The following is a 13,746-nucleotide window of genomic DNA, read 5'->3' as shown; positions in this document are numbered from 1 at the left end:
AACCCCACACCTATTCCACTCCCAAAATTACTACCCTCGTAATTTTGGCTTTCACCATTTCAAGGTTTTCATAGGGTCACTTTAACAACCTAATACGGTTCTTGTGATTTTCACAGGCTATCACAACAAAATTCAATTTGTGATTTTCACAGAATCACCATAAATAACCCGTTGATATTTTCGGGCTATCTTAGAAAAATGGAAAAGATAATAAAATAAAATACAAACTTATCTTCTGATGTCGAGTCGAAGATGTAACTGTAGCTTAATTGCAACAATCTTCTTTCTTGGGATATTGATGAAGATGTATATGTGTTTAACCCAAAAAGAGCACAAGGATCTAATGTATTTTCAATAAAAAAAATCTTAATGCTGTAAATTCTTTTCTCCGATTCTCAAGTAGAGTATGGATTACTCTATTGAAAATGATTAAAACTAACTTGAGAAAAGAGAATAGAATAAGCTAAATTAAAATAAGATTTACCGCACAAATAACTTAAGAGGGCCCTGACTTTCTCTCATTGCTTGAGTATATTGTTCACAATTTTTTGTTGTTGAAATGAATGAGAGAAGGACTCTATTTATACCTAAAGGTCTTGAAAATTCGGCTGGCCAAATACAGGGTTTAGCTGACTGAATCTCCCTAAGATTCGAAAATTAAATGTTGCTGGGTACTTGACCGAACACACTCAAGCTAGATGAACCCAAGGTTGGGCTAGCCGAACTTGACACGAAAAATCTTTATCTTGTTGTATACTTATCCGAAATGTGTTAGGTTAGCCAAAGGTAAGTAGGCTGGCCGAACCAGAAGTTGGGCTAGTCTAACTTCAGTGTATTTTACTTAGAATTATGTTCATTATGATACCATGTAAAATACACCTAACCTAGGGTCATTCTCAGGTTATACCACCTGATGGTTGACAAATATAAATGTTTCAAACTTCGAACCAAGACAATTTAGAGCTTGCGATGATGAGTCTTCCTTGAGATGTTGATCCACTCTTTACGTAGTCTTCATGAGTCACCGAAGAACATCTTCATGAGTGCTTGTGATCCATTCGGGACTACGAAATTTGACAATCTTAATTGTGCTTTAAGTATAAGCACTTACACATATGTTCTCAACCTTGTCAACTAAGGTGGCTTTTGAGGCGTCTCGTCAACGTCGGTTGCTTTCCAACCCTGATACCTACAGATGGTATCTAAGTGAGCGATTGTTTGGACAGCTTATCGAGGTTCTATATGTACCTTTGTCACTACCCCTGGAGCCGATCAGTTCTGGTCTCGTAGCTGCTAGTAGCTTCATTGGGATGCCCACGCTAGATTTCATCATGCATGACAAGGATTCTGCTTCGTGGTATCGTCTATTCGACATGGGGTCGATCTTTTCTCCTCTCTTTCCTCCCTAGCGGGCTCACTGATATGCGGGTAAGAGAGGGATGCAGAGAAAGGATGGAAAGGATTAGGGCGAGAGAGAGAGAGAGAGAGAGAGAGAGAGAGAGAGAGAGAGAGAGAGAGAGAGAGAGAGAGAGAGAGCTAATGATGACAACTACGTGGGTCATTTGTAGGGCCTTTAGCAGGCATTCAATCCTTCTTCAGTAGCTTTGTACATGATTTCTCTTGTATTCTTCTCTGAAGGATCGGGAACTTGTACTTGTATGGCCTAAATGGTCTTGATAAATGAAATGTACCTTTCTGCTCCATATCTTGGTCACTTGAAGCATATTCTTGATGTCTTTGGTTTCAAGGAAGTTGATTGATGGCATGGATCATGTATTGGCAATGTTTTAATGGTCTGGATTGTTGAGTCCATCTTGAAACCTTCTTCTAATGCTGAAAAAGATTCAATGATCTTCTAAATACTTGCCCACATCATAGCTATGAAATTTGGCGGGTCATAGGCTTTTTCTATGATTGGCTAACTTCTCTAATGCGTCAACTCGTAGAGATGATATGCAACAGGGAATTCATGAACAAAGATCCTAATGACATGTGGGATTATTTTGACATGCTTGCTTAAAACACGCAGTCATGGGATACTTCATCTAAGCCCACTAGTCCCAAATCAACTCAATCTAAGGAGAAGGGAGGAATATACGTCTTAAGGGATGAAGATGATGTTAATGCCACGGTGGCTAACCTCATGAGAAAGGTCAAGGCCATGGAACTGAAAAGAGTATAAATGGTCAAACTCGACAAGACCGTTGAAATTGTTTATGGTATTTATGCTAGTAACATACACTTAACACAGGAGTGTCCTACAAATCCCGCATTCCAAGAGTTGTTAAATAGGCAATCTAATGTTGTAAACAATTATTAAAGGCCGTTCAATTATCTCATCTCAAACATGTACAACTTAAGTTGGAGGAACCACTCAAACTTTAGTTGGAGGAATGGTTAAATGGATGATATAGAAAGAAATCCTCGAGGGGCTCTTCCTTCAATCTTCAATCCATTATTAAATCAGAAAAGACCCCAAGAGGATACAGTTCAAAAATTTATCCATAATCAAGAGAAGTTTAATCAAAATAAGTTGCAAGCATTCCAGGATATTAAAATATCCTTAAGAGTGTTTGCATCGTCCATTCAAAAAATAGAGTCACAACTTGTTGTTAGGGCGAAGGGGACTCTTCTAGCTCAAACCTCTACCTAACCCAAAACCAAAATATGAGATAAGTGACCTGAGCTCTTCAAATCAACATGTGAAGCAAGAAAAGTCCATCACCACTCTTAGAAGTGGAAAAACAATTAACAAAAACATCCCGACGAGGGATGAGAAGCCTAAGGACTCAGAAGAATTCGAGAGAGATGATGGGCCTAGTAACGCTACACATGAGAAAGAACCAGAAAAATAATACAAGCCAATTGCTCCGTTCCCATAAAGGTTGATCTCACCAAAACCTCTGCCCAATACTGAGGATATCTTAGAGGTGCTAAAATAGGTGAAAATCAACATCCCTCTGTTGGATGCCATAAAACAAGTCCTGTCATATGACAAGTTCTTGAAAGATCTATGTACAACCAAGAGACGACAAAATACCACCTAAATCAGAATGGACAACGTAGGTGATTGATCATCTATCCACATCCCGAGGATTTTTTATAATCATCGCCATCACCCGCATTGAAGTGGGGAATGGTGGCGGATTGGGGTGATAGGGAGGAAGATATTTTTTGTTAAAAGGGAGATTGGGATTATTTAGTCTTTACCTATCCTGCCACCGTTTGTTCCAGCATTTATTATAATGAGTTTCCTGGTAACGTTTCAAGCATTCCTCGATTTCTTTTGAATACTTGATGATGGAGAGACATGGCTAGTATTTGGTTTTGAAGTATTTTTCAAAAGATGATTCGGCCTTGGTCAAGGATGTTCCTGATGCTCGTTGTGGTTTCGATGAAGTCGACAACAGTCAATCCGCAATTGTCGGAGGTGGGTCAACACGTTTGAGAATTAGGACAGGAGGCTGAGGAAGTGGACAAGTGGAGCTCCCAAGTCGAGGATTCTCTTCGGAGCAAATGGAAGTTGGCGAATTGGTGGAGATGTAGGAGAGGCAAGAAATTTCACCATGATTTTATGGCGCTTCGGTGGAACAGCTGCTGCCTTGGTTGGTGAAGTATGGGGGGAAGATGTCGTGGCCGATTTGGTCTTTGGCTTATTTGTCCTTCAGTTCAGTGTATTGGCTAATGAAGATGCTTATCTTTTCTTTCCTTTAAGCTCAATCTTGGAAGAAAGTTGAGCTATAATCTCTTCCTAAGACGTATTCATCAATTTTTTTTTATATATTATAATGGCTCTCCCACCAAATGGCGAAAGTATCCATTGCATGTGGTTAGTTTAGATAACAAGGAAGATCAAGAGCTAGGCTAGCTTCTTGAAAAGAAGAACAGAGAGATCGATAAAGTTTGACATTATCGGTGACCGGTCGACTAAAAGGGGGTTAGTTACAGGTTTTCTGGCTGAATGAATAGGGGATGCATTGGACTAAACCGAACTGTCGAGCAAGCAAGTTCGAGTAATATGGCTCAATTATGGCCTTGGAATTTTTGTTGGAATTGATCGTACCTCCTTAGGGAAGGTCTCGGCCGATGAGGTAGCCTTCTCAAGCCAGATGTGTCTTGGATGCCTCGTGGTCATTCTCTTGTTCAAATCAGCTAGTGAACTAGATAGGACCATATTCTCCATCATGAAATGGAGTGAATAACTGATTTTGCTTGCTTCTATTCAAAGAAAAGAATAAATTGCTCATATAGATAGAAAATGATTGGACCAATTAAGGGGAATAGATGATGCGTTCGTCATAGGAAGAATAAATGGCTTCAGAGTTGATGGGATCACGTACGATAGAAGGATGAAAATATTCATAGATTCACATTTGGAGGAGCCACAATGGTCCTCCTCCAAGGAATAGACCTTTGGCAGTGACTTCATAAATACTCCTGTACATGTGGCAGAGTACAAAAGGTGCCAAGGTAAGTTTTTGACCTTGAGCAAGGGACTTGACCAGATGAATGTATTCATTTGTGACTTATAGGGCATTCACGTAAAGTAAATGATGACATATCCAAAGTAGAAGGAAAGTCGTGTGTTCCTCATAATCGACCGGTCCACTGTGTTTGAAAAACGTTTGGTTTCTTTCTGTGAGAAACCCGAGTAAACAACTTCACCAAAAGGAAAAAGTTGAGTTAAAGCCATGATGTCGAAGATGATCGGGCTCATAGGGTTGTAGCCAAAGAAGAATGTGTTGCCAGAAGGGCTCCTTAATGTTGAAGTTGCAATGAGAATAGCGGGATTTGAAGGATAGTCATGGATGGAAAGCTTGATGCATTCATAAATGCCTGATTCTCTCCATGTTGCCTCATATTGAGAAGAGACATGAGCAAACCAAACGTCCCATTCTAGAAGGGATCTTAGGCATGTTAATGGTTCTTTAGAGCATTAGAAGGATTAGGGATTTCTTTTGATAGATCAACAGAGTTTCACCAAGGTAGATGGAAAACAGGGCATTCATTATACTGACTTCATCAACGCTCGTTGTTGGAGTGAATGCCAAACACATACAATAATAATCTCCAATAGGCAGTTTGAAGACTATTTGTGGATGCAGTTTTTAGAGAGAGCATCCATCACCTCGACGAGATCATTTTGATGGAATGATGGAGGAGAAGATGAGGAGGTAACCATTGATTGAGGAAAGGGTTGAAGTTCGAAACAACTTTGAGAAAGGAAAAGGAGAGCGTAAGACTGAAAAGTATCGAAATGGCGCTTATATCGGCCAAGGCAAGGAAATATTTATTAGGGTATCATTGCAATTTTGTGAGAAACAAGGCAAAGGGCATGTGTCAGCATTGGGTTCAATTTTTGCCTCAATAAAGGGCGACTACCGCTCACTTTTTACGATGAGTCGACTGAGGGTGGTTATTGGCTAGGTGCCATATGTGGATAATAAATGCCGCGTTAATGAGGGGTCATAGGTCACTTTCACATTTTCCCAAAGGTGAAGCGATGTGGGGGGCAATGTTCATCCCCATCGTTACCATTCCTCATAAGAAACAATCAGAGTGATTTACATGTGATCCGTATGGACTCACATGGTGTTTTTGAAGATCTACAAAGATGTACGGAGAGGATTTCTTGATAATATAGCTGGAATGTATCGAGTGTTGCTTGGGATGGTTGATCTTGAAGGAAAAGTTATGGAATCTGCATAGATGCGATCTTTGTAAAAGAAATTCATTATTCTCTTCAGGATTGTCATCTTCGACAAATCAAAAGAGAGAAGAATGATCTTCAAGAATTCTTAAATCCGTGCAACGCTTCTTTTATTGAGAAGAACACATTACGAGGTGGAATGCTACCAAAATCATTATTCAGATTATCTCAATACTTAACATCATCTTGTTTACCTGATATACTTTGTATCGGAATCAAAGAAAATATAAGGATATAAACGAATCTTCAAATCAATAAAATATTTGATGATGATTGTTTTCCTATTTTCTTTGTTATTATTGAATAAAATCTCCCAATCAAAATACATTCATTTCTTGTATAAACAAAATGGGCGTTGAACGGTTATATCAACCGTTAGAACATGGGAAGGATTCAGATGATCCAATCAAGGATATAATTAGCAAAGGAATTCAACAAGAAAAGGCGTCTCATAGCAACCAAATCAAACTAAACATTATCTTTCAATTACTAGTCAATCACATTCCATAGTGTAATTACTTTACTTTTCCTACCAAGTAAATTACATTTCTTAGTGTAATTCTTTACTTTCAACTTGTTGTTTACATTTCGTAGTGTAATCCGTAGCATTAATCAAGTAGCTAGTAATCTTAGCTGTAATTTGCGTGTACGTTCGTACGCTGAATTCAGTTCTTCACTTGGGAAGGTGCTTTGCAGCTGTTCTTCACGACTGACAGTAAGAATCCCTTTCTCATTTCATTTTATCTATGTTAAAAAATCCTTTTGTACAGAAGGCAAATGTGTAACCCATCATCAGAGGACAAACCCCACCCACTGAATATCGCTTGATCCTATTTCACATTGAGTGAGTGACTGAATAGGTGACTGATCTCATCAAATTTCGGTCATACACTACATATCTACCTATCTCAGCGCTTGGGGTCATAGTTGTTTGGTTTGAATTGAGTCACAAATCCAATTCTAGCACACCCACATTCCAACAGTAAAAAACAGAGCAGCAACACATGGTACATATGTAACATCCTAATCCACAAAGCTAATATTGGATGGTACATATAAAATGCATGTGCATGAGTAAACAATAATGGAAGGTATATTTTAGGCACTACACATACTATCCATAATGGCAGTCTGAATTTTGAACCCTTATACTATTGCTTGGCAATGGACCAATTACAACATGGATCCTAAAACCATGTGACACGTACAATGGCCTTCTCAAGGAACTTCCACACAAGGGATATACATGATCATGTTCCACACAAGGTATGAAGTTCGAATACATGGATAGGATTCTCACAAGGGAGCTAACAACATGCGGCCTGTGGACAGTGACGATCAATGATTGCCACCGTCCAGAGGTCGCAGAATCTATCAGGCCCAAGTCAAAGAATCCAGGCCCATTCACGATATCCATATTGTATTTGAATTGGATATAGGCCGAGATTACAAAGCCCAGAACCATTAAAGCCCGAAGTTATCATACAGGCCCAAAACTTTTCTACCCCCGAAGACTTCTTCTACATTGATTCTATCACTCTCTCCAATCTAAACTCCAATGCCCCTACTTCTCCCATGAGCATATCAATTACCAAAGCCTGAACGTCCAATACCAAATTCCGACACTCCATGTCCCGCGGTGGCCGTTATTTTGAGGAAGAGGGGAGGATTTTGCAAAACCCAATCCATCTGTCGGTGTTCTATCATGACTTTTGTGAAGGTCGATAGCGGGTTGCTTGCACAGTAACTCCATTATCTATCTTTGTTTCAATTAATCTGAAGGAACTCACATAAGATGAATGTTTTCTCTTATACCCATTTGCCTGGAAATCAGGGATCACATACATCTACCAATGAGAATTTACATCTCAAAAAATGTACCTATTTACACCATTGATGGACCTTGAAGTTAGGTAGAAGAGATAATGAATAGTGCGCTGGCACATATCTTTCTTCCTTGCACTGACAGATGGGAATCCTCGCCCACTAAGATTACAAGCTCGAGTAAGGATCACATTTTATGGAGAAATTTCATAAACAATCCTTCCTATAGTAGGATTCTAATTACTAAGCTTCTCCATACTCCCTCAAAACAGGGAAAACAGGTGAGGAGAGACTTGCCTCCGCTCTTTGATACGGAGTTTTGATACATCAAGACTGACGATGTATATGGACCTCTTCCGTGTGTGCAACAATAACTGATTTACACCGTTGAAGTCCCTCAACTGTATTCATGACAGGTGACCTAACTTAAGAGCCAACACTAACAAATGTGAGGGGCATAAATCACATTAAGCTTTATCCTGCGGCTGGCCTCAACAGCTAAAAGTATAGCCATGAAAATGAAGCGCATGGTGCTAACAAGCAAGCCATACCTCACTCAAGTGCCACAACAATTCCACTATGCACGCGACAAGCGTGCATGCTGATTATGGACCCTCCAATTTGAGGGCCACAGCGAACCTATACGCGGATTCGACAATCTTCGCCATCTGATTTCATCGGGTCTGGACCGGTGATCTTTTTTCTTTTTCTTTTTTTTTTTTTTTTAAAATAAAAATCTCGATGTTCAATCTGCAGTGGGACCTACAATTAGCGCATCGCGTATGTTAGACGCCAAGTGTACGGTGGATAGACAGTAGCTTCCTTTGAAAAGCCTTTCAAGTGGAAAGGAAGAGGAATTACATTCTTACACCATGCTATGTTTCGGAAACAATCCCTGATATATTTATACATTTTACACACTGAGAATGACAAACATCATATGCCATGATGAGAAATCCCATGTGCGAGACCCGGACCATAAATCAGGTTGAGGCCGGTCCACTCATGAGGTGGGCTACATGTGCGCATCAAATTCATCTCTTTTTTCTCGGCCACATGCGGCCACAGTCCTGAAATTTGTTCCGGGTCATGTTCACAAAGGCTCCGTCATAAGAACGGCCCAATACCTCACACGTGTGGCCCAATGCTTCACTGGTAATTACACTTACAAGCCACATTTTCTTAAAAACAAATAAACAAGATTCATAATACAAGCAATCCTCTGTTTCCATTGCTGAAACAGAGTTTTTTTTTTTTTTTTTTTCCTTTTCTTGCTTGTTTCCTTTCTTTCTTTCTTTCTTTCTTCCTTGTGATCATGTCCATGTCAAGGCCATCGGGCTACCGACAATGTGCTTTCCGTCGGACCACTCGAGGCGGGCCACGCTCAACGTGCCCGACGGCATTGAGCCTGTGGAGAAGGTCACAGTATACGTTTTCTTCTCATTCACGGTCGCGAAACTCAATGTATCAGGCTCTACCACAATCTTCATTGACTGAAGTTTAGACGAAATAGAAGCCTTGTATATGCCTGGTGTGCCCACATTGGTCAGTGTCCTCGTGTACTTCACTGTGGTCACACCAGATTCACCATTGGTGCTGGTCATGAATGGGACGGCGAAGGATGGGTAGTTGAGATCAGCTACGGCATATTTCTTACCGGCATCGCACGTGAAATTGCTCCTTGATAGGATGCTAATCTGTGACGAGGTGTAGTTTAAGGCGCAGAGGAAATTGAAGTAATCGACCTCGGTGATGTCGTAGATCAGGCCAGGATCAATCGCCTTGAGCGGGTCTACATGGCCTGCTCCATGATCGAATGGTGTAGATGGTTTTCCCGTCGCGACATCCTTCAGCGACTCTCCATTCTTATAAGAGTTGTAGGCCGTGGTCATGAGAGCGGACCGGATAGCGGCCGGGGTCCAATCAGTGTGAGCCCCCTTGATGAGCGCGGCGAGCCCGCTCAGGTGTGGGCATGCCATGGATGTCCCCGAGATGATGTTGAATGCGACCGTCCTCGTGTCCCCTGATAACCCGGTGGGGCCCACCGCCCCAGACCAGCCAGCTAGGATGTTGACGCCGGGGGCGATGAGATCCGGCTTTAGTATCTCAGGTGTGAGCGAGTTTGGGCCACGCGAAGAGAAGGCAGCTACTACCGGAGATGGTTGGATCCCCACCTTCGTGCCACCAAAAATGATCGTGGCCGTTGGTTTAGGATCTGAAAATAGGTAAGATTTGATCTCGTCCCCTGATCTCTGGCCCACCCCAGTCGCGGGCAAAAGATGTGTGTCGGCTACCAACTCTTCACCGTTGGCGTCAGTATTGGCCAGAACCATGCCGGCACCGCCGGCATCCTTCACGACGGCGCCCTTCTGTACACGGGCGGTTAACCCACGATCGCACAGAACAATCTTCCCAGCGACTTTTTCCGGCACCAACGTCCCTGACATGCACAAATTCCCGTTCGTCATGTTCGACGCATTACCCGCATAGACGAACGGCAGCTGAGTATCCGGCAACGGCTTCCCGCTGTAAAGGGATACGCCGGAGAAATTTTTCCCATTCCCAAGACGAACATAAGCCGGGAAGTCACGGTCTAGTGTCCCAGCACCGACGGTCGTGATCCACGGTGCTTGGTTGGACAGGCTGTAGGTGCTGGGCCCCGCATTCCCGGCCGAACAGGAAACGAAAATTCCCTTGGCCATGGCCGCGAATGCTCCAACGGCGACGCTGTCCCTAAAAAAATCTGGTGTCCCACCACCAAGGGACAGCGACATCACGTCAACTCCCTCACTGACGGCCATCTCCATGGCCATCAAGATATCGGTGCTGAAGCACCCGCCCATCCAGCATACTTTGTATGCTGCGATCCTGGCACGGGTCGCCATCCCACGGGCCGTGCCCGACGCATAACCAAACAGGCTTGCGCCGGTCACGGTTGCGCCCGCGGCTGTCGTCGACGTGTGAGTTCCATGCCCGTCGTCATCCCGTGGTGACCGAGACTCTCTAGACTCGTCGATTGGGCCAAGAGCCGCTTCATAGCCCTTGGAGAAGAACCTCGCCCCAATCAGTTTGCGGTTGCAGCTGGTCGATGGGAAGTTCTTCCCGGCCTCACAGACCCCCTTCCAGCCTGCGGGGACAGGCCCCATCCCTGTGTCGTCGTAGCTCTTGCTCTCCGGCCACACGCCTGTGTCTAAGACCCCGATCACAAGATCACTATCGGAGTCTGACGCCGGGAACATGCCTTCTGGACTGTCGAGACCCAGGAACTCCGGCGTCCGGGTCGTGTGGAGCTCGTACCGAGTCTCCGGTAGGACGGCAAGAATGCCAGGCTGCGACGCGAGCACCTCCGCCTCGGTCTCCGATAGCCGCGTCGAGAATCCATGCGCGATCGTGTCGTAGACGTACATGAACTCGGCCGAGTCCGACACCGATTTAAGAGACGATTCGTACCAGACCTGGTGGTGGGTGTAGCTCTCAGGCATGTGGGACTTGGACATGTGAATGATGTAAGTCTTCTTTTGGGGGGAATTATCCACCGTTGATGTGGACGCGTGGCAGAAGCATAGAAGGAGAAGCGCAGCTGAGAGAAATCTAAGCTTCTCCATGTCTGTCGTCCTTTGTTCTTGCAATCTTTGCTACTCGGACATGGAATTTTTTAGTACGAGAAACAGAGAGAGATGAGGGGCTGCGTTTGGTGCGAAATCACGATAAGTAGACAAAGGGTCGCGAGTTTCATGTAACTCCGGTTACATGGAGCCTGCGTAACCCAGAGTTCTGTGGAGCCCACAGAGATATCAATGTAACATCTAATCTGTACATCAGTTTCGTCAAATCATTTTAGAACGTAAACCAGAAAATAATACAGATCCAAAACTCAAGTGGGCCATACTACATGAAACGTAATGAAAGGTAAGGATTGGATATCTATAATTGAAACTTTATTATGGCCAACAGAAGTTTTGGATCAGGATGATATTTGTTTTTTATATACATCTTAATAGGAATTACCTTCTAAACGGGTTGAATGTCATACAAAGATCACGGTGGGCCTAAAAAGATAATTTCAATGGTTGGTGTTTGAATATTACTCTTTCCTTTGGTGTGGCTCACTTGTGTTTGGTAAGTTACTCATCTTTTATATGACGTACTAAAATGATTTAGAGAAAGTGATGGACGGAGAGGATTTGATAATTTGCTTGTGCTGAACCCACGGAGATTTGAGTTACACATGTTCCCAGTCTGACGCAAACTCGTGACAAATGAATGAGAAGACAGCGTTGGTTGTCTTTCTTTAGGAATGATTGCAATTGGACAAAAGAATACAGCGCAAGCAGACTTGCTCGAATGCATCCCCCACCTATTGCAAAGTGTTGGGTGGACACTTTAGCCTTTTTAATTTGGCTCATCTTCTAATGATCTGAACCATTTATACCGTCTGCCGCACGTCCCGCGGCTAGAGTCTCGATGGATGATGAAAGAAGCCTTTCAAATTTATTCATCCTATTGTCACCATTTCCTGCTGGAACCAATCAGAATGAGTTATTTGTGAGCCGAATGAATCTGAACGGTGTGTTTGAAGATGCATGGAGATTTGTGAAAAATATATTATGGTAGATGAAAGAGCAATCAGGTAGAAGCCTTATAGATGACAAAAATAGCTAGAAATGACATTGAACAATTATATCAAATATTGTTAGAACATGGGAATGAACTAGATGGCCAAAGTAAAGCTATAAATAGTATGAAATTTCATAAGAAAAAGGTCTCACACCAACCCACTCAAACCCAAATATTATCTTTCAATTAATAGTCAATTACATTATTTAGTGTAATGACTTTACATTTCTACCAAGTAAATTACATTTCTTAATATAATCTTTTATTTTTTTCACCTACTATTTATATTCTATAGTGTAATCTGTAGCGTTAATCAAGTAGCTGGTAATCTTAGCTATAATTTGGGTATACGCCCAAACATTAGATTTAGAACCCCATTTAGGAAGGTGCTTCGCAGCTGTTCTTCGCGACCTACTGTAAGAATTCCTTTCTCATTCCTCTTTTATCTTCACTAAAAAGTCTTTTCATACATAAGGCAAAGGTGCAACCCATCATCAGAGGACGAACCCTACCATTTTAATATCGCTTGATCCAATTTTACACGTTGAGCATGTGGTATCTACCAATCTCGTCTCTTGGGGTCATAGTTATTCAGTTTGAAGTGAGTTACAAATTCAATTCTAGCACGACAATATTCAAACTACCGAAAACAATGAGCAATAATTTTTTGTACACCTGATGGGACTATGTCTCTAACTTACCAGCATAAACTTGCCAATGAGAATTATGAATAGAAGGAGCAATCGAATCGATGGGGTCAAACCTTCCACATTGATTGCCCCACCTCCAACCGAGGACGTGCTAGTTCAAGCGGTCCCCGAAACATTGAATCTGAAGAATAGCTCAATACTCAACACTGGGAATCACGAATGGGCCATTGACCTCTCGAACCATTTCTCCTGAAGAGATAACAGTTATACTCTGAGACATACAGCTGAGTATCTAGCATGTTTAGGAATACGGAAGGGTTCAAGTTGAGCAATTCCGTATTTAAACTGAGAACAGTAATAGATACATAGCCAGCCAAACTAAGGCCATGCACCGATTGATGGCTATGATGGTCGAGCGAGCACCAATGGTAATGCAGTATAATGTTGAAGGAAGTTTTATCGGTAATACATTTCAACCGCCACCTATGCCTCCTCCTCAGAGGAATCTTCCACCAATTCCAGTTCAAGAGATATAAAATGCTCCGTCTCCTCTTGAATTTAGATGACCAGAGCAGGAGGCTAGGAGTTTCGTGCTTGAAATTCAGAATTAGGGTTTACTAGGAGGATATAACCCCCCATTAATAGTTCCCTTGGAATTCATTATTCCAAGAAGGACTTAATCGATTGGGTCATAATCCACCACCGATAGTCGAACCTTAGCAAGTGGATCATGACCAAATCATGCAAATGGTTTAGGAAGTTGTATGCCAAGTACTAGGCCGCAATATTATTCATGTCTACCATAAGCCTTATCATGAGTGGGTAGATCGACAACACCCATTGCTGTGGAATTATCGACTGGATTTTGCGATGCTTCCAGGTTATCCCGGTCAGTCGACCATCGAGCACGTTGGCCAATTCACCATGTAGTGTTGCGAGTTAGAG

General features: G+C 42.4%; 1 protein-coding gene across 1 annotated transcript; it reads right to left on the bottom strand.

Annotated features, from left to right (window-relative positions):
* Positions 1-8,412: 8,412 nt before the first annotated feature.
* Positions 8,413-11,261, bottom strand: LOC131219011 (subtilisin-like protease SBT1.7). The gene has a single exon (XM_058213971.1). It carries the CDS (start codon positions 11,137-11,139, stop codon positions 8,848-8,850), a length of 2,292 nt encoding a protein of 763 aa, XP_058069954.1. The 5' UTR covers positions 11,140-11,261; the 3' UTR covers positions 8,413-8,847.
* Between the last annotated feature and the right edge of the window lie 2,485 nt (positions 11,262-13,746).

Source organism: Magnolia sinica, chromosome 11 (genome assembly GCF_029962835.1).
Source record: "Magnolia sinica isolate HGM2019 chromosome 11, MsV1, whole genome shotgun sequence".
NCBI lineage: Eukaryota > Viridiplantae > Streptophyta > Magnoliopsida > Magnoliales > Magnoliaceae > Magnolia > Magnolia sinica.
This window is presented reverse-complemented; position numbering and strand designations above follow the sequence as displayed.

Excerpts from the sequence above, each read along its gene's own strand:
- LOC131219011 (XM_058213971.1), bottom strand. The coding sequence starts at position 11,139 with ATGGAGAAGCTTAGATTTCTCTCAGCTGCGCTTCTCCTTCTATGCTTC.